We start from the raw sequence: 26124 nt of genomic DNA on the forward strand, positions 1-26124 counted from the left end.
TCCCATATATCTCAAATGCGCTATACATTCCTATATACCATGTGTATTCCATATACTGTATATATTCTGTATCTTCTATATGTATGTATATACTCTATATCCCATATACATCCTTATATACCCTATACACCCCATACACCCCATGTACACCCCATAGACTCCATAGACACATATATCCCCATACACACCCCATATTCACCCTATAGATCCCATACACCCCATATACACCCCATATACACCCCATAGACCCCATAGACCCCATAGACCCCATATACACCCCATAGACCCCATAGACCCCATATCTCCCTATAGGCTGGGCCGCAGTGACGGTGACGGCGCCTGGTGCCCGGCGGGGCCGGTGTTCCCGCGGGAGGGGGAGTACCTGGAGGTGTCTCTGTCGCGGCTGCACCTGGTGACCCTGGTGGCCACCCAGGGCCGGCACGCGGGGGGCAGGGGCCGCGAGTTCACCGCATCCTACCGCCTGCGGTACAGCCGCGACCGGCACCGCTGGAGGAGGTGGAGGGATCGATGGGGCAGGGAGGTGAGGGATGGGGAGACATTGGTTGGGTGGGGAGCCATTAGTGATGTCTGATCGATTGGTGATCAATACGTGATCGATTAGTGATGTCTGATCCATTGGGGATCAATACGGGATCGATTAGTGATGTCTGATCGATTGGGGATCAATCAGTGATCGATTGGTGATGTCTGATCGATTGGGGATCGATTAGTGATGTCTGATCGATTGATTGGGGAACGATTGGTGATGTCTGATCGATTGGTGATGGATTAGTGATTGATTAGTGATATGTGATTGGTGATCGATTGATTGGGGATCGATTAGTGATGTCTGATCGACTAGTGACATGTGATCGATTGATTGTTGATCAATTCTTGATCGATTAGAGATGTCTGATCGATCAGTGATTGATGATCGATTAGTGATGTCTGATAGGTTGGTAATTCATTAGTGAATGGCTGATCGATTACTGATCGATTAGTGATGTCTGATCGATTAGTGATGGGGGATTGGTTAATGATGGGGGGATTAATGATGGGGTAATGGGGGTAATAATGGGGTAATGATGGGTTGGTAATGGGGGGATAATGGGGAATGGGGTAATAATGGGGGGTAATGGGGTGATGATGGGGGTAACAGGGTAATAATGGGGGTAATGGGAGAAAAAGGGGGGAATGGATGTGATAATGGGGGTAATGGGTAATAATGGGTTAATGGGTGTGATAATGGGGGACAGTGGGGGGTTATGGGGGGAATAATGGGGGTCATAGGGGTGATATTGAGGGAATAGGGGTTGATGGGGGGGTAATGGGGGTGATAATGGGGGGGTAATGGAAGGGACTGGGGGGGTCCAATGGGGTCAATGGTGCCCATGGGATCCCCATGGTTCCGGGTGCCCCCCCAGGTGATTGGGGGCAATGAGGACCCCGAGGGGGTGGTGCTCAAGGACCTGGCCCCCCCCCCCGGTGGCCCGAGCCCTCCGCATCTACCCCCGTGCCCCACGGGCCATGAGCGTCTGCCTGCGACTGGAGCTCTATGGGTGCCCATGGGAGGGTGAGTGGCACCCAATGACACCCATTGATACCCATTGACACCTATTGATGCCCATTGGTACCCATTGATACCCATTGGCACCCATTGACACCCAGTGACACCCATTGATGCCCATTGACACCCATTGACACCTATTGATGCCCATTGATACCCATTGACACCCATTGATACCCATTGACACCCATTGACACCCATTGATGCCCATTGACACCTATTGACGCCCATTGATACCCATTGATACCCATTGACACCCATTGACACCCATTGACACCCATTGATGCCCATTGACACCACCGACACCCATTGAGACCCAATGACACCCATTGATACCCGTTGACACCCATTGACACCCACTGGTTCCCATTGACACCCATTGACACACATTGACACCCATTGACACCCATTGACACACATTGACACCCATTGACCCCCACTGATACCCATTGACACCCATTGACACCCACTGGTTCCCATTGACACCCATTGACACACATTGACACCCATTGACCCCCATTGCCACCTCCCACCCCCCCCCATCACCCTCATGGCAACACCCAATCTCCAGCCCCCATGGGGATGGTGCTGAGGGTGCTGGGCCCCCATCCCCATGACCCCCAACCAAGCCTATGGGGCTGTGTCCTCCAGGAGGGCTCCTGTCCTACACTGCTCCCCATGGCCAAGTGATGGTCCTGGACCCGGCGCCCGTTGTCCTCAATGATTCCACCTATGATGGGTACAGCCTTGGCCCGTGAGTATCCATGGGTCCCTATGGGTCACTATGGGTCCCTATGGGTCACTATGGGTCACTATGGGTCACTATGGGTCCCTATGGGTCACTATGGGTCCCCAATGGGACCCAAAGTGTCCTCAAGGGGCCCAAAATCATCTCCATGGGGATGGGATCCATCAACGGGATTGGTCCATGGATGGGATCCATCAACGGGATTGGTCCTTGATGGCTCCATGGATGGGATCCATCAATGGGATTGGTCCATGGATGGGATCCATCAACGGGATTGGTCCATGATGGCTCCATGGATGGGATCCATCAACGGGATTGGTCCGTGATGGCTCCATGGATGGGATCCATCAACGGGATTGGTCCTTGATGGCTCCATGGATGGGATCCATCAACGGGATTGGTCCATGGATGGGATCCCTCAACGGGATTGGTCCATGGATGGGATCCATCGACGGGATTGGTCCATGGATGGGATCCCTCAACGGGATTGGTCCGTGATGGATCCCACGTCTCCCGGTGCCCTCAGGCTGCAGTTTGGGGGCCTGGGCCAGTTGTCCGATGGGATCCTGGGTCTGGATGACTTCACCCGGAGCCGGGAACGTCGCCTGTGGCCGGGATATGACTATGTTGGATGGCGCCGACCCCCAGGGCCTCAGGCCCATGTGGAGCTGGAGTTCGAGTTCGAGGCGCTCCGGAGCTTCCGAGCCATGCAGGTGCCCCAGGGAATGATGGGATGGTGGGAATGGGCTGTTCCCATTGGATACCCAACCTCATCCCAACCTTAAGGGATGGAGATTCCCTTTGGACATCCCAACCTCATCCCAACCTTAAGGGATGGAGCTTCCCATTGGATAACCAACCTTAAGGGATGGAGTTTCCCATTGGAGACCCCAACCCCATCCCAAGCATAGGGACTGGAGCATCCCATTGGATACCCAACCTTAAGGGATGGATCTTCCCATTGGAGACCCTTTGTCTTACCCCTCCAAAGGCATCATAGGACCCCACTGTCCCCCCCAGGTCCACTGCAACAACATGCACACCCATGGGGTGAGCATCTTCAAGGAGGTGGAGTGTCTCTTTAAGAAGACCTTGGCCACAGCTTGGGAGCCCACCCCAGCCACCCATAGTGTGGTTGGGACCATGATGGACCCCAGGGCCCGCTCCATCATGGTGCCACTTGGGGGGCGCCAGGCCCGGTTCATCCGGTGCCACTTCTTCTTCAGTGGGGAGTGGATGCTCTTCAGTGAGGTCACCTTCTTCTCAGGTGGGTGGTGGGGTCCATGGGTGGGTGATGGAGTCAATGGTTGGTTGATGGGGTCCATGGGTGGGTGATGGAGTCAATGGTTGGGTGATGGGGTCCATGGTTGGGTGATGGAGTCAATGGGTGATGGGGTCAATGGTTGGGTGATGGGGTCAATGGTTGGGTGATGGGGTCAATGGTTGGGTGATGGGGTCAATGGGTGGGTGATGGGGTCAATGGGTGGGTGATGGAGTCAATGGGTGATGGGGTCAATGGTTGGGTGATGGAGTCAATGGGTGGGTGATGGGGTCCATGGTTGGGTGATGGGGTCAATGGGTGGGTGATGGGGTCAATGGTTGGGTGATGGGGTCAATGGTTGGGTGATGGGGTCCATGGGTGGGCGATGGGGTCCATGGTTGGGTGATGGGGTCAATGGTTGGGTGATGGGGTCCATGGTTGGTTGATGGGGTCCATGGTTGGGTGATGGAGTCAATGGTTGGGTGATGGGGTCAATGGTTGGGTGATGGGGTCCATGGGTGGGCGATGGGGTCCATGGTTGGGTGATGGGGTCAATGGGTGGGTGATGGGGTCCATGGTTGGGTGATGGAGTCAATGGTTGGGTGATGGGGTCCATGGTTGGGTGATGGGGTCAATGGGTGGGTGATGGAGTCAATGGTTGGGTGATGGAGTCAATGGTTGGGTGATGGGGTCCATGGGTGGGTGATGGGGTCAATGGTTGGGTGATGGAGTCAATGGTTGGGTGATGGGGTCCATGGTTGGGTGATGGGGTCAATGGTTGGTTGATGGGGTCCATGGGTGGGTGATGGGGTCAATGGTTGGGTGATGGGGTCCATGGTTGGGTGATGGGGTCCATGGTTGGGTGATGGAGTCAATGGTTGGGTGATGGGGTCCATGGTTGGGTGATGGGGTCCATGGTTGGGTGATGGGGTCCATGGTTGGGTTATTGGGTGCTCATCCCCCCCCATGGGCCCCTTCATTGGCTGCCCCATGTGTCTCACCCCATAGACGTGGTGGAGGAGGTTGTGGGGTCCAGTGGGTGGCCTCCAGCCACCCCCCCTGACCCCTCGGTGGGGGTCATGGCCATCTATGAGGACCAATGGCATGGCGACATGGCCACCAACGTCACAACACCAGGTAAGGTGGAGCTTGATGGGATTGGTCCATGCTGGCCCCATGGATGGAGTCCATCGATGCCATTGGTCCATGCTGGCCCCATGGATGGAGTCCATCGATGCCATTGGTCCATGCTGGCCCCATGGATGGAGTCCATCGATGCCATTGGTCCATGCTGGCCCCATGGATGGAGTCCATCGATGCCATTGGTCCATGGTGGCCCCATGGATGGAGTCCATCGATGCCATTGGTCCATGGTGGCCCCATGGATGGAGTCCATCGATGCCATTGGTCCATGCTGGCCCCATGGATGGACACTGCCCCCTCCACCCCAATACCAGCCCCAATGGACCCCAATCGAGGCCACCCAATGGCCAAAGCTGACCAGAGCCACACGTCCATCCTGATTGGCTGCTTGGTGGCCATCATCCTGCTCCTATTGGGTGTCATCTTCCTCATCCTCTGGCGCCAGTACTGGAAGAAGATCCTGGGCAAGGTGAGTGGGACTGGGATGAACTGGAATGGACTGGGATGGACTGGGAGGGACTGGGAGGGACTGGGATAAACTGGAATGGACTGGGAGGGACTGGGAGGGACTGGGATGGACTTGGAGGGACTGGGATGGACTGGGATAAACTGGAATGGACTGGGAGGGACTGGGAGGAACTGGGATGGACTGGGATGGACTGGGATAAACTGGGATGAACTGGGATGAACTGGGATGGACTGGGATAAACTGGGATGGACTGGGATGAACTGGGATGGACTGGGAGGGACTGGGAGGGACTGGGATAAACTGGGATGAACTGGGATGGACTGGGAGGGACTGGGAGGGACTGGGATAAACTGGGATGAACTGGGATGGACTGGGATGGACTGGGATGGACTGGGAGTGTCGGTGGTACCCATAGGCCCGTCCATCGGAGGACGAGCTCCGGGTGCAGCTCTCGGTGCCTGGTGACACCATCGTCATCAACAACGTGACCGCGGCTCGAGGACCCCCCCGGTACGAGAGGATCCCACCCGGAAATGGGGAATACCAGGAGCCAACCAGGGTGATGGGGACACCGGTACCAGCGGGACGTGGTGGGTGATGGAGGGGGCGGGGGATGATGGGGGATGATGATGGATGATGATGATGATGATGATGGATGATGGATGGATGATGGATGATGGATGATGATGATGGATGATGGATGATGATGATGGATGATGATGGATGATGGATGATGATGATGGATGATGATGATGATGATGGATGATGGATGATGATGATGGATGATGATGGATGATGGATGATGATGATGGATGATGATGGATGATGGATGATGATGATGGATGATGATGATGATGATGGATGATGGATGATGATGATGGATGATGATGGATGATGGATGATGATGATGGATGATGATGGATGATGGATGATGGATGATGATGATGATGGATGATGTTGATGGATGATGATGATGATGATGGATGATGGATGATGATGATGGATGATGATGGATGATGGATGATGATGATGGATGATGATGGATGATGGATGGATGACGATGATGATGATGTATGGATGCAGGATGATGATGGGTAATGGATGGACATATGGATATATGGACACATGGATGTCTTCAGGGGGTGGAGCCTCCAGACCCCTCCCCTTCCCTAACCCCCCCCCTTCCCCAGCTCCTCTCACCAATCCCGGCTACCGCCTCCTCCTGTCCACCTACGCCCAGCCAATGGGAGGCCTCGCTCGTACCCCCCCCGACGGGTCCAAGCCAATCAACACCGACGGTGAGCCGAAGCCCCGCCCCCTCCCTCTTGACCCCCCCCACACCTCCTTCAAGCCCCGCCCCTTTCCCCCCCCACAGCCCCGGAGGGCGGGGCCGAGGCCTATGCGGAAGCTGACGTCATCGGAGGCTCCGCCCACCCCTCGTCTGGCCCCGCCCCCTGCCCCGCCCTCCCTTCCTTCCCGCGCCAGCGCCTGCGCTTCCGGCAGAAGCTGGGGGAGGGGCAGTTTGGAGAGGTAAGCCACGCCCCCTATGCCCATATAAGGCAATGGCAAAGCCACGCCCCCCGCAAAGCCCCGCCTCTTATGCTAATGAGGCCACGCCCCCTTTAGGTCCTCCTATGCGAGGTGGAGGACCCCCAGGCGCTGCCGCCGGGGTCACGACCCCCGGAGCTGGCGCTTGGGCGACCCCTGCTGGTGGCGGTCAAGGTGCTGCGGCCGGACGCGACCAAGAACGCAAGGTGGGGGGGGGATGGGGGGGGATGGGGGTGAATGGGGGTTAATGGGGGGTAAATGGGGGGGTAAATGGGGTAAATGGGGTAAATGGGGGGTAAATGGGGGGTAAATGGGGGGGAATGGGGGTTAATGGGGGGTAAATGGGGGGTAAATGGGGTAAATGGGGAGCAAATGGGGGTAAATGGGGTAAATGGGAGGGTAAATGGGAGGGTAAATGGGAGGGTAAATGGGGGTAAAATGGGGTAAATGGGAGGGTAAATGGGAGTGTAAAATGGGGTAAATGGGGAGCAAATGGGTGTAAATTGGGGTAAATGGGGTAAAGGGGAGGGTAAATGGGGGTAAATGGGTAAATGTGGGGTAAAAGGGGTAAATGGGCATAAACGGGAGGGTAAAGAGGGGGTAAAGGGGGTAAATGGGGTGCGAATGTGGGGTAAATGGGGGTGAATGAATGAAATTGGAGGTAAATTAGGGTGAATGGGTATAAATGGGGCTAAATGGGGGGTAACTGGGTTTGTAAATGGGAGGGTAAATGGGGTAAATGGAGGCTAAATGGGAGCCAGTTGGGGTGTGAATGGGGTGTGAGGTGTTAATGGGATATAAAAAGACTGTAAATGGGGTTTACATCAAATGCAAATGAGATGCAAATGAGATGCAAATGAGATGCAAATGAGATGCAAATGGTCCCCAGGCGGGACTTCCTGCAGGAGGCCCGCACCATGGGGCGCCTGCGGGACCCCAACATCGTGCGGCTGTTGGGGGTGTGTGGGGGTCCCGGCCCCCTCTGCATCATCACTGAGTACATGGAGCATGGGGACCTGCACCAGTTCCTGGGGGGGCCGGCAGGGAGCGCCCTCAGGTGCGACGCGGCCCCTTTAAGGCTTCGGGACACGCCCCCTTACCCGTTAGCCACGCCCCTTCCCGTTAGCCCCACCCATTCCCGTTGGCTCCACCCCTTTGTCTGTAGCCCCATCCCTTCATCACATCGATTCCCTTTAGCCACGCCCCTTTACCCCCTTTAGCCACGCCCCTTAGCTGCAACCACGCCCCTTTCTCTTTAGCCCCGCCCCTTCCCATTAGCCCCACCCATTCCCGTTGGCTCCACCCCTTTGTCTATAACCCCCATCCCTTTATAGCATCCACTCCCTTAGCCACGCCCCCTTATGCCCCTCCCCTTTACACCCACTCCTCCCCTTTAGCCCCTCCCCTTCACTCCCCATCCAATCCCTTTAAGCCCCTCCCCTTTACTCCCACCCCTCCTTGTAGCCCCTCCCCTTCCTATAAGCCCCTCCCCTTTAATCCCACTCCTTCCCTTTAGCCCCTCCCCTCCCCATTAGCCCCTCCCCTTTCCTTTAGCCCCTCCCCTTTCCTTTAGCCCCTCCCTTTTCCTTTAGCCCCTCCCTGCCCCACCCCTCTAAGCCCCGCCCCGCTAAGCCCCTCCCCTCCTGCCCCCGCCCCTCTAAGCCCCTCCCCTCCCTGCCCCACCCCTCTAAGCCCCTCCCCTCCTAGCCCCGCCCCTCTAGGCCCCTCCCCTCTTGCCCCCACCCCTCTAAGCCCCTCCCCTCCTGGCCCCACCCCTCTAAGCCCCTCCCCTCCTCCCCCACCCCTCTAAGCCCCGCCCCTCTAAGCCCCTCCCCTCCCCGCCCCCACCCCTCTAAGCCCCTCCCCTCCTGCCCCCACCCCTCTAAGCCCCTCCCCTCCCTGCCCCCACCCCTCTAAGCCCCTCCCCTCCTGGCCCCACCCCTCTAAGCCCCTCCCCTCCTCCCCCACCCCTCTAAGCCCCGCCCCTCTAAGCCCCTCCCCTCCTGCCCCCACCCCTCTAAGCCCCTCCCCTCCCTGCCCCACCCCTCTAAGCCCCTCCCCTCCTGGCCCCGCCCCTCTAAGCCCCTCCCTGCCCCACCCCTCTAAGCCCCTCCCCTCATGGCCCCGCCCCTCTAAGCCCCTCCCCTCCCGGCCCCGCCCCTCTAAGCCCCTCCCCTCCTGCCCCCACCCCTCTAAGCCCCTCCCCTCCCTGCCCCACCCCTCTAAGCCCCTCCCCTCCCTGCCCCACCCCTCTAAGCCCCACCCCTCTAGGCCCCTCCCCTCTAAGCCCCGCCCCTCTAAGCCCCTCCCCTCCCTGCCCCACCCCTCTAAGCCCCTCCCCTCTAAGCCCCTCCCCTCATGGCCCCTCCCCTCCTGCCCCCGCCCCTCTAAGCCCCTCCCCTCCGCAGCCTGCCCACCCTGCTCCATGTGGGAGCTCAGATCGCCTCCGGGATGCGCTTCCTGTCCCGGCTCAACGTTGTCCATCGGGATCTGGCCACCCGGAACTGTCTGGTGGGCGCCGGAGTCACCGTCAAGGTGTCCGACTTCGGCATGAGCCGGCCCCTGTACAGCCAACAGTACTACCGGGTGCGCGGCAGGGTCCTGATGCCCATCCGCTGGATGGCCTGGGAGTGCATCCTGATGGTAACCATGGCGACGGGATGGGGATGGGAGAGCAGCCTGATGGTAACCATGGCAAAGGGATGGGGATGGGGATGGGAGAGCAGCCTGATGGTAACCATGGCAAAGGGATGGGGATGGGAGAGCATCCTGATGGTAACCATGGCGATGGGATGGGGATGGGGATGGGAGTGCATCCTGATGGTAACCATGGCAACGGGATGGGGATGGGGATGGGAGAGCAGCCTGATGGTAACCATGGCGACGGGATGGGGATGGGAGAGCATCCTGATGGTAACCATGGCAACGGTTTCAATGGGATTCAATGGTGTTCTATGGTGTTCAATCGGGTTCAGTGGTGTTCAGTGGGATTCAATGGTGTTCAATGGTGATCAATGGGATTCAGTGGTGTTCAATGGTGTTCAATGGTGTTCAATGGAGTTCAATGGGGTTCAGTGGGGTTCCATTGGGACCCAATGGGATTCAATGGGATTCAATGGTGTTCTATGGTGTTCAATGGGATTCAGTGGTGTTCAATGGGGTTCAATGGTGTTCAATGGTGTTCAATGGTGCTCAATGGGGTCAATGGGTCCGCAGGGCACCTTCACCCCCGCCAGTGATGCCTGGGCCTTTGGGGTGACGCTGTGGGAGGTGCTGACGCGGTGCCGGGAGCAGCCCTATGGGGCCCTGAGCGACGAGCAGGTCATTGCCAATGCAGGGCACCACTTCCGGGCCCAGGGCAGGCAGGTGGGTAATGGGGGCAATGGGGCTATGGGGGGTAATGGGGTCAATGGGGGCAATGGGGCTATGGGGGGTAATGGGGGTGATGGGGGTAATGGGGTGATGGGGGCAATGGGGGAATGGGGTCAATGGGGTGATGGGGGTAATGGGGCTATGGGGGGTAATGGGGGTGATGGGGGTAATGGGGTAATGGTGGTGATGGGGTAATGGGGGGAATGGGGTCAATGGGGTGATGGGGGTAATGGGGGTGATGGGGGTAATGGGGGTCAATGGGGTTGTGGGGGTAATGGGATAATAGGGGGAGTAGGGGGGGAATGGGGGGAGTGGGGGCAATAGGGGGAATGGGGGTAATGGGGTCAATGGGAGGAATAGGGTCAATGGGAGGAATAGGGTCAATGGAGGCAATGGGGTGATGGGGGTAATGGGGTAATGGGGTCAATGGGGGTAATGGGGGTAAGGGGTAATGGTGGTAATGGGGTAATGGGGGTATGGGGGTAATGTGGGTCAATGGGGCAATGGTTTCAATGGGGCACTGCCAATACCCCGACCCCATCCCAGGAGTACCTGCCGTGCCCCCCGGGCTGCCCCCCCGCGCTCCATGGGGTGATGCTGAGGTGCTGGGCTCGGGATGCTGCTGACCGGCCGAGCTTCGGGCTCCTGCACCGGCTGCTGCGGGAGCAGGCAGGGATGGCCTGAGCATCATCATCATCTTCATCATCATCATCATCATCATTATCCTTCATCATCATCATCATCTTCATCATCATCATCATCATCTTCATCATCATCATCTTCATCATCATCATCATCATCGTCATCATCATCATCTTCATCATCATCATCATCATCATCTTCATCATCCTTCATCATCATCATCATCATCATCATCATCAATATCTTCATCATCCTCTTCATCACCTTCACCATCCTCCTCATCCTTCATCCCCATCATCCTCCTCCTCCTGGCCAGCATCCTTCATCCCCTTCACCTCCCTTTGGCTTCAGCATCTCTTCCTCCTCCTCCTCTTCCTCCCCATTCCCTTCCCCTTCATCCCCTTTTCCTTCCTCTTCCTCCTCCCCATCCCTCCCAATGCCCCCATTGTGTGAATGGGGCCAACGGGAGGGGGCGTGGCCTGATGGCGATGGGGGCGTGGCCTCATCGGAGGGGGCGTGGTCCCGTGCTGGGGGCGGGGCTGTATATACTGGGGCCATACTGGAGCTGTTTACATTAATATACTGGATGCTTTGGGGTCCTTTGGGTCTGTGTTGGATTGGGGGGGGGGGGGGGGGGCACCCATGGGTGCCTCTCGATGGGTGCCCGGACCTATAGATCACCCTATAGGTGCCCATATCCCCCCTATAGGTTCCAATATCCCCCTATAGGTGCCCATATCCCTTCCTTGGGTGCCTATATCTGCCCTATAGGTGCCCATACCCCCATATAGGTACCCATATCCTTCCTATGGTTACCCATATCCCTTCCTTGGGTGCCTATATCCATCCTATAGCTGCCCATATACCCCCTATAGGTTCCAATATCCCCCCTATAGGTACCTATGTGCCCCACTTGGGTGCCAATATCCCCCTATATGTGCCCATATCCCTTGCTTGGGTACTTATATCCGCCCTATAGGTGCCCATATCCCCCATAGGTGCCCATATCCCCATATAGGTACCCATATCCCCCCCATAGGTGCCCATATGCCCCCCATAAGTGCCCATATCCCCTCTATAGGTGCCCATATGTCCCCTATAGGCACCTCCTGGATCCTTCTCCCATCCCCCTTTATCTGGGACTGGGAAAGTTGGGAATGACGCAACCCCCCCCTCCCCCCCCCAGTATCCATGACTCAGCACTGGGGAATGCTGGAATCTCCCCATTTCCTCCCATTTCCCCTATAGGGACCCCCCCTATAGCCCATTGTGTGTGGGTGCCCACTACCTATAGACACCCCTATAGACACCCATAGGGCTTTGGGGGGCAGGAAGCTATAGGGGTATATAGGGGCTATAGGGGGTGTATTGGGGCTATAGGGGTGTATAGGGGCTATAGGGGGTGTATTGTCCCTGAGGCACCCCTTATACCCCCTCCATACACCCCCATATCCCCTATGCACCCCTTATCGTTCCCTGTACCCCTCTATACACCCCTATAGCCCCTAATACACCCCCTATAGCCACACCCCCTCCCCTCCCCCAGCCAATGGGATCTGGGGGGCGTGGCCTGACCCCTTAACCCCACCCCCTCCCCTCCCCATCCAATCAGATCCCTCGGTGGGCGTGGCCTCCCATACCCCCTATAAAAGCACCTCCCTGAGGCGCCGCCGCCATTTTGACGCCATGACAGTGCCTATGGCAGCTGCCGCTACCGCTTAACCACGCCCCCTCCCCTTCCCCAGCCAATCAGATCTCTCGGTGGGCGTGGCCTCACCCTCACCCCCTATAAAAGCACCTCCCTGAGGTACCGCCGCCATTTTGAAGCCATGACCGTGCCGATGGCGGCCGCGGCCGCCGCTACCGCAGCGTGTCCGGGCCGGGGCTGGAGCCCCCGGGGGGGGTTCCCCGGTACCGAGGCCCCTTCCCCACCGCGTTACTTCACCTTCGAGCCCCCCATGGGGCCCTGCTGCCCCCCCAGGCCCCGGCGGAAGCACCGGAGGGTCCTGTACCCACCTGCGGTAAGTACCGGGCCTTGTGTCTGAGGTAAAAGGGGGGGGGATGGGATATACACACGGTATTCCCGGTTTCCCGAGGGTTATTCCCGGTTTCCCGAGGGTTATTCCTGGTTTTTCGAGGGTTATTCCCGGTTTTCCAGCGCAGGATGAAGCCCATTTCCCGGCCGGGTGTGGGTTGAGTCATTTCCTCTTCCCATCCCCCCCCCCGCGGCTCTGCGGCCTGACTCATACCGAGGGGGGGCAATGGGGATTTACATTGTAAGGGGGGGGGTTTGCCCCATAGGGGGCCATTTGCCCCACAGGGGGTCCGTTTGCCCCATAGAGGAGCCTATTTACCCCATAGAGGAGCCTGTTTACCTCAAGGGCAGCAGTTATTTGCCCCATAGAGGGATCTATTTACTTCAAAGAGACAGTTATTTGCCCCATAGAGGGATCTGTTTACCCCATAAGGGTCTATTTACCCCATAGAGGAGCTTATTTACCTCAAGGGGGGCAATTATTTGCCCCATAGAGGGGTCTATTTACCCCATAGGAGTCTATTTACCCCATAGAGGAGCCTATTTACCTCAAGGGGGGCAATTATTTGCCCCATAGAGGGGTCTATTTACCCCACAGAGGAGCTTATTTACCTCAAGGGGGGGCAGTTATTTGCCCCGTAGAGGGGTCTATTGGCCCTATAGAGGGTCTGTTTGCCCCATAGAGGAGCCTATGTACCCCATAGAGGCTCTGTTGACCTCATGAGGGGCAGTTATTTGCCCCAAGGAGGGGTCTATTTACCCCATAGAGTGTCTGTTCACCCCATAGAGAGTCTATTTACCGGGGGGGGGGGGGCAGTATTTGCCCAAAGGCGGGGGGGAATTAACCCCATTTCCCTTCTTCCCCTTCACCATTGCCCTTGGATGCCTTCCCTATGCCTGCCCATGGGCTCATTGCACCCTATTGCCCCCATAGGGAGCCCTCTTTGCCCCACGGGGGGGTATTTATGACTTCTCACCCCATCCTTTTGTCCTCCAGGTCCGTCGCCCTCTCCCTATGGAAGAGCCCAACGCTGCCAAGAGGCTCCTGGTGCTGCTGTTGGCCGTGGTGAGCGCCCAAGTGTACAACACCCCCGGGGAGGTGATGACCCCCGACGTGGTTCCATCCGGCCCAGGGACACCGGCACCAACACCCATTCAACCTCCTGGGACACCCAATGGGACGTGGCCAACACCTTCTATGGGCGCTTCCTGCCCCTTGGGGGGGGCTGCTCTCACCCAGTTTGCACCCCATTGATGGGGGGCACCCTGAGACTCTCACCCAGCACCCAAACTGTGCCATAATAAAGGGGGGGGCCCATCACTGTGGCCTCAGGCCTGGACCCAATCCCCCCCCCATGCACTCCAAAGAGAGACATTCAGCACCCATGGGTACCCCTACCTCTTTTCCCCCTTTGGGGGCTGCCTTTAGCACCCATGGGTGCTCTTCGCTCACCTCATCCTCACCTCTTATTTATTGTATTTATATTAATTTAATGATTTATTTAATTAGGGGGGGTATTTAATGGGGTATTTAATAATGAATGGTATTTATGATGCTATTGGGTCATTGTGTGGTTGTTCCCCCATTGGTGGGGGGGGTCCTTTTGTACCCCCACACCCTTCCTTCACCCCCATTTATGCCATTACCCTCCTTAACATGGATCAAAATGGGGTTTTCCACCCCAAATTCCCAAGCGGGGGGGGGGGGGACGGGACACCCCATTCCCACCCTTTGAGAGATGCCTGCTGCTGGGAATGGAGGGGAAATCCCACTTGGAAAGAGGGAAAAGGCCACGAGTTGCCCCAGCTCTTGTTTATTGAAGGACTCGAAGACAAGGCTGAAGGATACAAAAAATCACTGAAAGTACCAAAACCAACCCAAACCCCCCCTCGAGATTCCTTAAAAAACACCAAAAGGAAGCTGAAACCAGCTCCACGTTGCTCCCTTTTCGTGGGAATGCTGGGAAAAGCCCAGGATCGACGCAGCTCCATGCAGGAAATCCCAGCCTTTCCTCCCCAGCGCATCCTTGGCAATGCCAAGTACCCCAAAATCGCCTTTTTTCCCCCCAAAATGGCACTTGAAGAGCAGCAGCACCCCCTTTTTGGGCCCAAACCCCACCCAGAAGACACATGACAATGGAAACCCCCCCCCCCTTCCCCCCTATCTACACCCCATGGGACCCACCCCCCAACATGTTCTGCTCCAAGGAGCAAAATCCATCTGAAAATGGGGGAAAACCCCCAAATTCCCCCTTTTTTTGGCTACTTCCTGCCTTGGATCCTACCAGAAACAGTGGGAAGAGGGAGAAAGTGGGAAACCAGCCTTGAAATCATCTTATTTAGTGGGAAATAGGATGTGTGGGCTTCCATCCACCCCAACAGCAAAGGGAGGGTGGTGGGTGCTATTCCTTATCTTCCAGGAGGACCTTGGGATAGGGAAAAGAACATTCCTGCTGTAAAAACATGGGATTTGGTTAAAAAGAGGGGGGGAAGAATGAAAGGGAAGGGTCCCTATTCCATAATTACTCACCAACACTTAATGGTTCCAATGGGAACAAGCCCCCAAGGGTGGGTCTTGGTGGCCAACCCCACTTGGGTGTCGGGAAGAGGTTGGATTCATGGAATGCAGACAACATCCTCTCCTGGATACACCCTGACTGAATGCTTCCAGGTGGGAAGAGCCTTCCCAATGCTGCCTCTCATTGGCCAATCCCAGCTGGATGAGTGGAACAAACCCAATGGTGTTGGCCAACCCCAGTTGGGTGAATGGAACAAACCCAATGGCGTTGGCCAATCCCAGTTGGATGAATGGAACAAACCCAATGGCATTGGCCAATTCCAGTTGGATGAATAGAACAAGCCCAGTGGCGTTGGCCAGTCCCAGTTGGATGAATGGAACAAGCACAATGGTGTTGGCCAATCCCAGTTGGGTGAATGGAACAAGCCCAGTGGTGTTGGCCAACCCCAGTTGGATGAATGGAACAAACCCAACGGCGTTGGCCAACCCCAGTTGGGTGAATGGAACAAGCCCAATGGTGTTGGGCAACCCCAGTTGGATGAATGGAACAAGCCCAGTGGCGTTGGCCAATCCCAGTTGGATGAATGGAACAAGCTCAATGGTGTTGGCCAACCCCAGTTGGCTGAATGGAACAAGCTCAATGGTGTTGGCCAATCCCAGTTGGATGAATGGAACAAGCTCAATGGTGTTGGCCAACCCCAGTTGGCTGAATGGAACAAGCACAATGGTGTTGGCCAATCCCAGTTGGATGAATGTAACAAACCCATTGGTGTTGGCCAACCCCAGTTTGATGAGTGGAACAAACCCATTGGTGTTGGCCAGTCCCAGTTGGATGAATGGAACAAACTCAATGGTGTTGGCCAATCCCAGTTGGATGAATGGAACAAGCCCAATGGTGTTGGCCAATCCCAGTTGGATGAATGGAACAAACCCATTGGTGTTGGCCAATCCCAGTTGGATGAATGGAACAAGCTCAACAACATTGGCCAATCCCAGTTGGGTGCTGAATGAACCCAGCCCCATACCCCACACCCATGGGGCCCATGGGGCTCAGTTGCTGAGTGCCTGAGCCCCCGGGGCCGGTGCCGGGGGGCAGCAGGGCTGGGGGAAGGCGCGGGCAGGGAAGGGCAGGGCCCAGGGCAGCTCCAGCCCCGGCACCGCGCCAGGGAACGGCGGCAGCGCCGGGACGGGGCCGAAGGGGCCGGAGAAGGCGGCGCCGGAGCCGGTGCCGTTGGCGTCGGTGCCTTTGGCCTTGTCCCCGGCGTGGGTGCGTTGGTGCCGGTTGAGGTGGGAGCTGCGGCTGAAGCACTTCCCGCACGCCCCACACTTGTAGGGCTTCTCGCCGGTGTGGACGCGCTGGTGGATGGTGAGCTCGGAGCGTTGGATGAAGCTCTTGCCGCACTCGGAGCACTGATAGGGCTTCTGGCCCAGGTGGGTCCGTTGGTGGGTGATGAGGTTGGAGGAGACGCTGAAGCACTTGCCACACTCCCCACACTTGTAGGGCTTCTCCCCCGTGTGCATCCGGCGATGGATGGTGAGATCCGACTTCTGGATGAAGCCCTTGCCGCAATCCCCACATGCATATGGCTTCTCCCCAGTATGGATCCGGCGGTGCTTGACCAGCGCCGAGCGTTGCCCAAAGCCCTTCCCACATTCCCCACACTTATAGGGCTTCTCCGGCGGCACCGGCACCGAATCACCACCACCACCACCACCATCGGCTTCCAACCCGCAATCCAAGCACTGCTGAGCACGAGGCCTCAATCCCAGCGTCCCAGCGCGGTTCTTCCCACAATCCGGACACTTGGAAGCCTGTCCTCCATGGGACCGCTGGTGCTTGACCAGTGCCGCCCCTTGCCCGAAGCATCTCCCACACTGGGAGCACTGGAACAGGCGCCCGTGGCGATGGGCGGCCAAGAAGGTGTCAAGATGCTCAGGACAACGATAGGAAGCCCTCTCGGCCGCATGGATCTTCTGGTGCCGATCCAGGTGGGAGCTGACACTGAAGCTCTTCCCACATTCCGGACACGTATAGGGCCGCTCTCCAGTATGGATGCGTTGGTGCCGTTCCAGGTCAGAGCGCTGGATGAAGCCTTTGCCACAGTCACCGCAGGCAAAGGGCCTCTCACCCGTATGGATGCGCCGGTGTTGGGTCAGGTTGGAACCGCGGCTGAAGCTCTTGCCACAGTCCCCACAGCGGTGGGGCCGGTCCCCGCTATGGGTCTTGCGGTGCTTGGCCAAGGCGGAACGTTGGGAAAAGCTCTTCCCACAATCCGGACACCGATGGGGAGGAGGAGCCGAGGATCCTTCCGGAACCATCCGAGCCCGCGGCGGCCCCGGACCCCCGGTGTGGGTCTGGCGATGCCGATCCAGGTGGGAGCTGACACTGAACCTCTTCCCACAGTCCCCACATGGATACGGCCGCTCTCCGGTATGGATGCGCCGGTGCCGTTCCAGGTCGGAGCGCTGGATGAAGCCCTTACCGCAGTCCCCACACCGGTGGGGCCGCTCTCCAGTATGGATGCGCCGGTGCTGGGTCAGGTTGGAACCGCGGCTGAAGCCTTTGCCGCAGTCCCCGCACCGGTGAGGTTTGTCCCTTCCATCGGAGCACTGGGAACAGTGGCGGCTCCGGGAACGCAGGCGGGTGCCGCACGCGGAACAACCGCTCCGGAATGTCACCGGTGGGGTCGTGGCTTCCTCTTGGCTTCGGGGCCGGATGGTGTCTTCCAATGGGGGGTCCTCGGTGCCGCTGCCTGGAATGGGGAAGCATGGAGGACATGAAGGCACCGGGATGGAGGTGGGATGCACCAACACATGGATTTCCGGTTGGGAATTGGGGCCCTGAGGGATCCATTCCTGCTCCATGTGGGACACAGCGAGGGAGACCCAAGGGTTGGTGCCCCACGAGGATGGGATCCATCCGGAGGGAGCTTGGGAGGGTGGAGAACCTCATGGAGGAGGTCTGTGGGGTAATGGAGGTCTATGGGGCAATGGAGGTCTATGGGGACATGGATGAGGTCTATGGGACATGGAGGTCTATGGGGGCATGGAGGTCTATGGGGACATGGATGAGGTCCATGAGGATATGGATGAGATCCATGGGGACATGGAGAAGGTCTATGAGGACATGGATGAGGTCCATGGGGACATAGAGAAGCTCCATAGGAACATGGATGAGGTCCATAGGAACAAGGAGGAAGTCCACGTGGACATGGAGAAGGTCCATAGGAACATGGAGAAGGTCTATGGGGACATGGAAGAGGTCCATGGCGCCACGGATGAGCCCTATGTCGCCATGGAAGCCAATGGGGCCATGCAGCAGCTCTATGGGGTGATGTCCCCCCCATCCCATTACCTCCATCCTTGGATGCCTTCTTCCGGCTCCGGCGCTTCCCGGCCTGTCCCTGCTCCCGCACCAGCTCCCGCAGCATCTTCTCCACCTGGCTCCTACCGGCTGTCTGCAGGATCAGGCCCAGCTGGCGCCGGAGGTCGGGATTGACCCCCCCATCCCCAGTGCTTCCCGACGGCTGGAGTTGGGTGGGTTCCGGTTGTCCCTGCTCCCCCTCGGCTTCTCCACCTGCAAACAGGCCGCGGAGAGAGCCAAAAAGGTGGGAATTCGGCCCAAAATGGGGGGGGGTTGGTGGTGATCCCAAAGGATTCCACCTGAATTGAGGTTTCTTCAAGATTCCAAAGGGATTCAACCCAAAATTGAGAGTTCCTCAAGAATCCAAAGGGATTCGACCCAAATTGGGGATTCCTCAAGGATCCAAAGGGATTCGACCCAAATTGGGGGGATTCTCCATCAAGAATCCAAAGGGATTTGACCCAAATTGGGGATTCCTCAAGGATCCAAAGGGATTTGACCCAAATTGAGAGGATTCCCCATCAAGAATCCAAAGGGATTCGACCCAAACTGGGGGGATTCTCCATCAATCCCAAGGGATTCACGCAAATCTGAAGGGCTTCTCCAAGAATCTCCAGGAATTCCCCCAAATTTGGGATGTTCTCCATCAATCCCATGGAATTCCCCCAAAATTATGGGGGTTCTCCACCATTCCAAAGGAATTCGCTCCAATCTGTTGATGTTCCACCAAACCTATGGAATTCTGCCCTATTTTGGGGTGTTCCCACCCGGAATTCCAGGACTTACCCGACACCAAACCTCGTCTCCGATGGGATTCAGCGAATGCCGTGATCCGTGGCCAACTGATGGCGATCTCCTCGGCTGTGGGAGAAGGGAATGCTGCTCCTCAATGCATCCATGGATCCCATGGATGGGCTCCAAGACCCCATTCCCAATCCATTTTGGGGTGAAATCCTCCGTATTTGGGGCAAAAAGTGCTTCCAGCGTCATGTTCATCCCCCCAGTCCTGACCTTGGATGGGGGAGGTCCCAAATGGACATGGATGCGAATGGGATACCAATGGGATGTCAGTTGGAATGGGATGTGAATGGGATACCAATGGGATATCAATGGGATGCCAGTGGGGTACCAATGGGAAACCAATAGGATTCCAATAGGATGCCCATGGGATGTTCATGGGATACCAAGGGGAAACCAATAGGATGCACGTGGGGTACCAATGGGATGCCAATAGGAAAGCAGTGGGATGCCCATGGGATACCAACAGGATGCCAATGGGATACCAGTGGGAAACCAATGGGATGCCAATGGGAAACCTATGGGATGCCAGTGGGATGCCCAAGGATACCAGTGGGATGCTCATGGGATATCAAAGGGATGCCAATAGGATATCAATGGGATACCTATGGGATGATAATGGGATACCAACGGGATACCAAAGGGATACCAAAGGGATGCCAATAGGATATCAATGGGATACCAATGGGATGCTCATGGGATATCAATGGGATAACACTGGGATAACAGTGGGATACCAATGGGATACGAACTGGATACCAATGGGATGCCCATGGGATGCTCGTGGTACCCAAACCACACCAGGGATGCTGCCAAGGGCCCCCCATAGGGACCCAACCCCCCCCCCCCCCATTCCAAAGGGAAAGATCCCAGGATCCCCCCATTCCTCACCCAAGGAAATGACGTTCTCGTAGTTCTCCTGCATCGCGCCCTATGTATCCTATAGGATACAACACTGGGGGGGGGGTTTGGGGTGCCTGTGCCCCACAAGTACAGCTCCGGCCCCTGCAAAGGGAACAGAGCCCCCCCCATTCCTGTCAGCATCCCGGAATTCCCACCTTTCCCTATGGGAAAGAGGGGTCTTGGTGGTTGCCACCTATGGGGGACACACGTATCCCTATAGGGGACAGGCACACAGATCCCTATGGGATACACACATCCCTGTGGGATACACACATCCCTATAGGGGACAGGCACACAGATCCCTATGGGATACACACATCCCTATGGGATACACACATCCCTATAGGGGACAGGCACACAGATCCCTATGGGATACACACATCCCTATGGGATACACACATCCCTATAGGGGACAGGCACACAGATCCCTATGGGATACACACATCCCTATGGAACACACACATCCCTATGGGACACACACATCCCTATGAGACATACATATCCCCATGGGACAAAAATATCCCTATGGGATACATACATCCCTATAGGGAACAGGCACACAGATCCCTATTGGACACACAGATCTCTATGGGACACACATATCCCTATGGGATACACACATCCCTATAGGGGACACACACATAGACCCCTATAGGGGACATGCACATACACTGCTATGGGACACACACACGCCTATAGGGGACACAGACAGACCCTTATAGGGTACACACACCCCTATAGGGGACACACAGAGCCCTATGGGACACACAGCCCCCCATGGCGCACACCCCCCCCACATAGGGGACACACAGACTCCTATGGGATACACATATCCCTATGGGGGACACACACCCCAACAGGGGACACACAGACTCCTATAGGGGATGCATATCCCTATAGGGGACACACATCCCTGTGGGATACACACAGATGCCTATGGGGCACACACACCCCCTGTATGGGACATACATTCTTATAGCGGACACACAGAGTCCTATAGGGCACACACACATCCCTATAGGGGACACACACACACCCCTATAGGGGACATACATCCCTATAGGGCACACACACCCCTATAGGGCACACACACCCCTATAGGGCACACACACATCCCTATAGGGGACACACAGACTCCTATAGGGGCCATACATCCCTATAGAGACCCCCCCATAGGATACACGCACCCCCCCCGTTCCCCCCCACCCCCTCTGTGCCCCCCCCATAGACCCCAATGGGTCCCCCCCTTCGGACGCTCCCATTTACCTGCGGGGGGGGGGGGGGGGGGGGGTCCGAAGCGGGGTCCTCGCCCCGCACCGGTCCCGATGGAGGCGGCTCCTGCTGTGACCCGGATGCAGTGGAGCTCCCCCCCCCCCCCTCCCTGCAGTGGTATGAGCCAGAGCCCCCTAACGGCGCATGCGTGGGATTCATCCCTCCCCCCCCCCTCCGGTGTGGGAGATGGTGCGGTCCGGAGCGAGCCATGCGGGACCTATAGGGGCAATGGGGAGGGACCTATAGGGACAATGGGAGGGATATATGGGGCAATGGGGAAGGATCTATAGGGGCGATGGGAGGGATCTATAGGGGCAGTGGGGAGGGACCTATAGGGACAATAGGGAGGGACATATAGGGACAATGGGGAGGGACCTATAGGGACGATGGGGAGGGATCTATAGGGGCGATGGGGAGGGATCTGTAGGGGCAATGGGGAGAGCCCTATAGGGGCGATGGGGAGGGACCTATAGGGACAATGGGGAGAGCCCTATAGGGGCGATGGGGAGGGACCTATAGGGGCAATGGGGAGAGCCCTATAGGGGCGATGGGGAGGGACCTATAGGGACAATGGGGAGGAACCTATAGAGATAATGGGGAATCCCCTATGGGGGCAACTGGGGGGTGCCCTATGGATGGGCGGCCCCTATAGAGACACTGGAGAATCCCTATGGAACATCCCAAAGAGATCCCTATGGAGATCCCCATGGACACCACCCCAACACCCAGCAAGGGCCCCCCATTCCCTATGGACCAGGATGAGCCTCTTTGGGATTGGGACATCCATGAGGTTGGATCCCCCCCCCCCCCAATCCATTGGTTTTCCATGAGGGAAGAGCCGGGATCCCAAATTCCCCCATGGAGAAGAAGGAAGCACCAATGGGTGCCAATAAATGGCTCTATTTATTCACTACCAACATCCATGGCCCCCCCATTCCCATTCCCATTCCCATTCCCATCATCCTCCTCCCATCCCTGAGCTGATCCCTATGGAAAACTCCTCCCCATGAGCTCCCTTCCAAGCATGGATGGGGGTCACCTCCTCCCTATTCCCAATGGGATCCCACCATGCCCATGGATGGGGGTCACCTCCTCCCTATTCCCAATGGGATCCCACCATGCCCATGGATGGGGGTCACCTCCTCCCTATTCCCAATGGGATCCCGCATCTCCATAGCCTGGAGTGGCCCAAATGGTTGGGAGACATTGGATGGCTCCGTATGGAGATGGTTCCTTATGGAGATGGTTCCTTATGATGATTCCCATTGGCCATGGAGGTGATTCCCATTGGAGATGGTTCCTTATGGAGATGATTCCTTATGGAGATGATTCCCATTGGGAACGGAGATGGTTCCCATTGGGAACGGAGATGGTTCCCATTGGAGATGGTTCCTTATGGAGATGATTCCTTATGGAGATGATTCCCATTGGGAACGGAGATGATTCCCATTGGAAATGGTTCCTTAAGGAGATGATTCCCAATGGACACGGAGATGATTCCTATTGGCCATGGGGATGATTCCCATTGGAGATGATTCCCATTGGAGATGATTCCTTATGGACATGATTCCCATCATCCTCCTCCTACCTCCCCCCCACCCCCCCCATTGCTCTCCACACCACCATTCCCTCCCCCCCCCCCCATATCCCAAATCCCATCCCATTCCCACCCCTTATCCCACCACCACCTCCTCCCCCCCCTCCTCCCCACGACCCCCCAAGTGCCGACGGATCCCGAAGCTCTCCCCATCCCGACGGATCCGGGATCGCTGGGATAAAGCAGCTCCATCACTGGGGCTCTTCCGGCATTCCCGAGGTCGGGAATGGCCCCGTTGGTGCTTCTGGAAGTGGACGGTGCTATTGAAGCTCTTCCCACATTCCCCACAGATATGGGGCCGACCTCCATCGTGGATCCGTTGGTGCCGGTAGAGGTGCGAGGTCCTCCCGAAGCGCTTCCCACAATCCCGGCACTCATAGGGTCGCTCTCCCGTATGGATGCGTTGGTGCCGCTGCCAATGGGAGCTCCAGGAGAAGCTCTTCCCACAGGCCCCACATTGGAAGGGCTTCCCATTCCCGTCGGCATTCCCGGTATTCCCGACCAGATGGAGGCGCTGGTGTTGGATCAACGTGGGAGCATCCCCAAAGGCTTTCCGGCATAGGGAGCACTTATAGGGCCGCTGCCCCCTATGGGTGCGCTGATGGCGCTGGAAGTGCGGGATGCTCCCAAAGGAATGCCCACAATAGGTGCAGATATAGGATCGGCCTCCGGAATGGGTGCGTTGGTGCCGGTAGAGGTGGGAGCTGCGTCCGAAGCGCTTCCCACATTCCGGACACACAAAGGGCTTCTCTCCCGTATGGATGCGTTGGTGCCGATGGAAGTGGGAGCTCCATGGGAAGCTCTTCCCACACTCCGAGCATCGGAAGGGGGATCGATCCCGACGGATCCCATGGGATGGGGATTGGGAAGAGTGGGAACGTTGGTGGCGGTAGAGGTTGGAGCTGACGTTGAAGCTCTTCCCACAATGGAGGCATGGGAATGGCTTCTCTCCCGTATGGATCCTCCGGTGCTTGTTGAAGTGGGAGCTGCAGGAGAAGCTCTTCCCACATTCCAAGCATTGGAATTCCAAGGAGATTCCCAGGATGCTCTTGGTTGCCGTGGCAACCGGATGCTCGCGGCTGTGAAGTGTGGTCCAGGGCATCGGATCCCGTTGGGTCCCATTGGGAGCGTCCTCAATGGGGTCCTTGGGAATGGGGCTCTGGGGGGCTGAGGAAGGGGGGGGGTCAGTGGGGATGGAGACACCAATCCCTATGGGAATAGCAAGGGGGATGGAGGCCTCAATCCCTATGGGACCATTAAAGGGGATGGAGACCCCCATCCCTATAGGACCATTATAGGGGATGGAGGCATAATCTCTATGGGACCATTAAAGGGGATGGAGACACCAATCCCTATGGGAATATCAAGGGGGATGGAGGCCTCAATCCCTATGGGACCATTAAAGGGGATGGAGACCATGATCCCTATGGGACCATTAAGGGAGATGGAGACCCCCATCCCTATAGGACCATTAAAGGGGATGGAGACCATGATCCCTATGGGAATATCAAGGGAATGGAGACCTCAATCCCTATGGGACCATTAAAGTGGATGGAGGCCGTGACCCCTATATAGGACCATTATAGGGGATGGAGGCCATGATCCCTATGGGACCATTAAAGGGGATGGAGACCCCCATCCCTATAGGACCATTAAAGGGGATGGAGGCCATGATCCCTATAGGACCATTAAAGGGGATGGAGGCCATGATCCCTATGGGACCTCCGGGTCCCCATCCCATTCCCAAGGCTGAGCAGTCCCAGGCCCATCCCAGCTCCCACTTACTCCGCATCCCGGTGGGATCGGGGTCCTCGTCCTCCCCCTCGGCCCCAAACAGCTCCGGCTCCTCCGGCTCCTCCGATCCCCATGGATCCATATCCCGGGCACTGGAATGGGGACACTGCAGGGATAGGAGGGGAACCCCTTTAAACCCCATTCCCAATCCCACTGGATCCATATGGGATGGATGTGAACCCCCCTTTGCCCCCCATTCCCATTGGATCCATAGGGGATGGATGCGACCCCCATTCCCCCTTAACCCCCATTCCCAATCACACTGGATCCATATGGGATGGATGCGACCCCCCCCCCCCCTTAACCCCCATTCCCAATCCCACCGGATCCATATATGATGGATGTGACCCCCTTTTGCCCCCCATTCCCATTGGATCCATATGGGATGGATGGGATCCTCTTTACCCCCTATCCCACTGGATTCACATGGGATGGAGGAGACCCCCGTTCCCCCCCTTCCCCATTGGATCCATATGGGATGGATGCGACCCCATTCCCCCCCATCCCCATTCCCATTGGATCCCTATGGGATGAACACGACCCCATCCCCCCCATCCCCATTCCCACCTCCTCCATAGGGATGCAGGAACCCCCCCCCCCCCTCCTTAAACCTCATTCCCACTGGATCCATATGGGATGGATGCGACCCCATTCCCCCCCCATCCCCATTCCCATTGGATCCCTATGGGATGAACACGACCCCATCCCCCCCATCCCCATTCCCACTGGATCCATATGGGATGGATGCGACCCCATTCCCCCCCCATCCCCATTCCCACTGGATCCATATGGGATGGATGCGACCCCATTCCCCCCCCATCCCCATTCCCATTGGATCCCTATGGGATGAACACGACCCCATCCCCCCCATCCCCATTCCCACCTCCTCCATAGGGATGCAGTCACCCCCCTCTCCCATAGCCCGGACAAAGCCGGGCGGCGCCGATACCATTGGCTTGATGGGGGGGGGAGATGGGGATGGGGTGTTTGTTCCTTCCCAGTTCCCCATCCCCCATTCCCCATTCCCAAACTGGAATTCCCCCTCCCCCCCCCCCCTTTATGGATCCCGCACCCACAAAGACGGCTCCGATCG

The 26124-nt window shown here is 57.2% G+C and overlaps 4 protein-coding genes across 4 annotated transcripts; 2 read left to right on the forward strand and 2 right to left on the reverse strand.

Annotated features, from left to right (window-relative positions):
* The first annotated feature begins 39 nt into the window (after positions 1 to 39).
* LOC115945214 (epithelial discoidin domain-containing receptor 1-like) lies at positions 40 to 10813 on the forward strand. The gene is given in 17 exon segments (XM_034073533.1): positions 40 to 68; positions 313 to 541; positions 1425 to 1475; positions 1477 to 1573; positions 2219 to 2321; positions 2842 to 3028; positions 3336 to 3582; positions 4585 to 4713; positions 5034 to 5188; positions 5604 to 5778; positions 6379 to 6486; positions 6564 to 6718; positions 6815 to 6942; positions 7626 to 7793; positions 9145 to 9379; positions 9953 to 10102; positions 10655 to 10813. Coding segments are annotated over 17 exon segments (2484 nt in total). The 3' UTR covers positions 10793 to 10813.
* A 1705-nt stretch (positions 10814 to 12518) lies between these two features.
* Positions 12519 to 14348, forward strand: IER3 (immediate early response 3). Its single transcript, XM_034073543.1, has 2 exons — positions 12519 to 12771; positions 13783 to 14348. Exons 1-2 carry the CDS (start codon positions 12580 to 12582, stop codon positions 14038 to 14040), a joined length of 450 nt encoding a protein of 149 aa, XP_033929434.1. The 5' UTR covers positions 12519 to 12579; the 3' UTR covers positions 14041 to 14348.
* A 1972-nt stretch (positions 14349 to 16320) lies between these two features.
* Positions 16321 to 20449, reverse strand: LOC101870244 (zinc finger protein 2 homolog). The gene is made up of 4 exons (XM_034073557.1): positions 20357 to 20449; positions 19454 to 19528; positions 18659 to 18880; positions 16321 to 18056 (listed from the first exon to the last, which is right to left on the reverse strand). The coding sequence occupies exons 1-4, from the start codon at positions 20388 to 20390 to the stop codon at positions 16354 to 16356; spliced, it is 2034 nt and encodes a 677-aa protein (XP_033929448.1). The 5' UTR covers positions 20391 to 20449; the 3' UTR covers positions 16321 to 16353.
* Positions 20450 to 22725: 2276 nt separating this feature from the next.
* Positions 22726 to 25969, reverse strand: LOC117438117 (zinc finger protein 696-like). Its single transcript, XM_034073534.1, has 4 exons — positions 25915 to 25969; positions 25023 to 25137; positions 23329 to 24404; positions 22726 to 22818 (listed from the first exon to the last, which is right to left on the reverse strand). Exons 1-4 carry the CDS (start codon positions 25948 to 25950, stop codon positions 22726 to 22728), a joined length of 1320 nt encoding a protein of 439 aa, XP_033929425.1. The 5' UTR covers positions 25951 to 25969.
* Positions 25970 to 26124: the final 155 nt, after the last annotated feature.

Source organism: Melopsittacus undulatus (genome assembly GCF_012275295.1).
Source record: "Melopsittacus undulatus isolate bMelUnd1 chromosome 28 unlocalized genomic scaffold, bMelUnd1.mat.Z SUPER_28_unloc_1, whole genome shotgun sequence".
In the NCBI taxonomy this organism is placed as follows: Eukaryota; Metazoa; Chordata; class Aves; order Psittaciformes; family Psittaculidae; genus Melopsittacus; species Melopsittacus undulatus.

What these genes read in the sequence shown, in the direction of transcription:
- IER3 (XM_034073543.1), top strand. Translation starts at nt 12,580, where the DNA reads ATGACCGTGCCGATGGCGGCCGCGGCCGCCGCTACCGCAGCGTGTCCG. An exon ending in GGGTCCTGTACCCACCTGCG is followed by an intron (nt 12,772 to 13,782) that starts GTAAGTACCGGG and finishes TTTGTCCTCCAG; the next exon opens with GTCCGTCGCCCTCTCCCTAT.
- LOC117438117 (XM_034073534.1), bottom strand. Translation starts at nt 25,950, where the DNA reads ATGGGAGAGGGGGGTGACTGCATCCCTATGGAGGAG. An exon ending in ACTGCATCCCTATGGAGGAG is followed by an intron (nt 25,138 to 25,914) that starts GTGGGAATGGGG and finishes CTATCCCTGCAG; the next exon opens with TGTCCCCATTCCAGTGCCCG. An exon ending in CGATCCCACCGGGATGCGGA is followed by an intron (nt 24,405 to 25,022) that starts GTAAGTGGGAGC and finishes CCCCTTCCTCAG; the next exon opens with CCCCCCAGAGCCCCATTCCC.
- LOC101870244 (XM_034073557.1), bottom strand. Translation starts at nt 20,390, where the DNA reads ATGCAGGAGAACTACGAGAACGTCATTTCCTTGG. An exon ending in CGAGAACGTCATTTCCTTGG is followed by an intron (nt 19,529 to 20,356) that starts GTGAGGAATGGG and finishes CTTCTCCCACAG; the next exon opens with CCGAGGAGATCGCCATCAGT. An exon ending in GAGACGAGGTTTGGTGTCGG is followed by an intron (nt 18,881 to 19,453) that starts GTAAGTCCTGGA and finishes GCCTGTTTGCAG; the next exon opens with GTGGAGAAGCCGAGGGGGAG.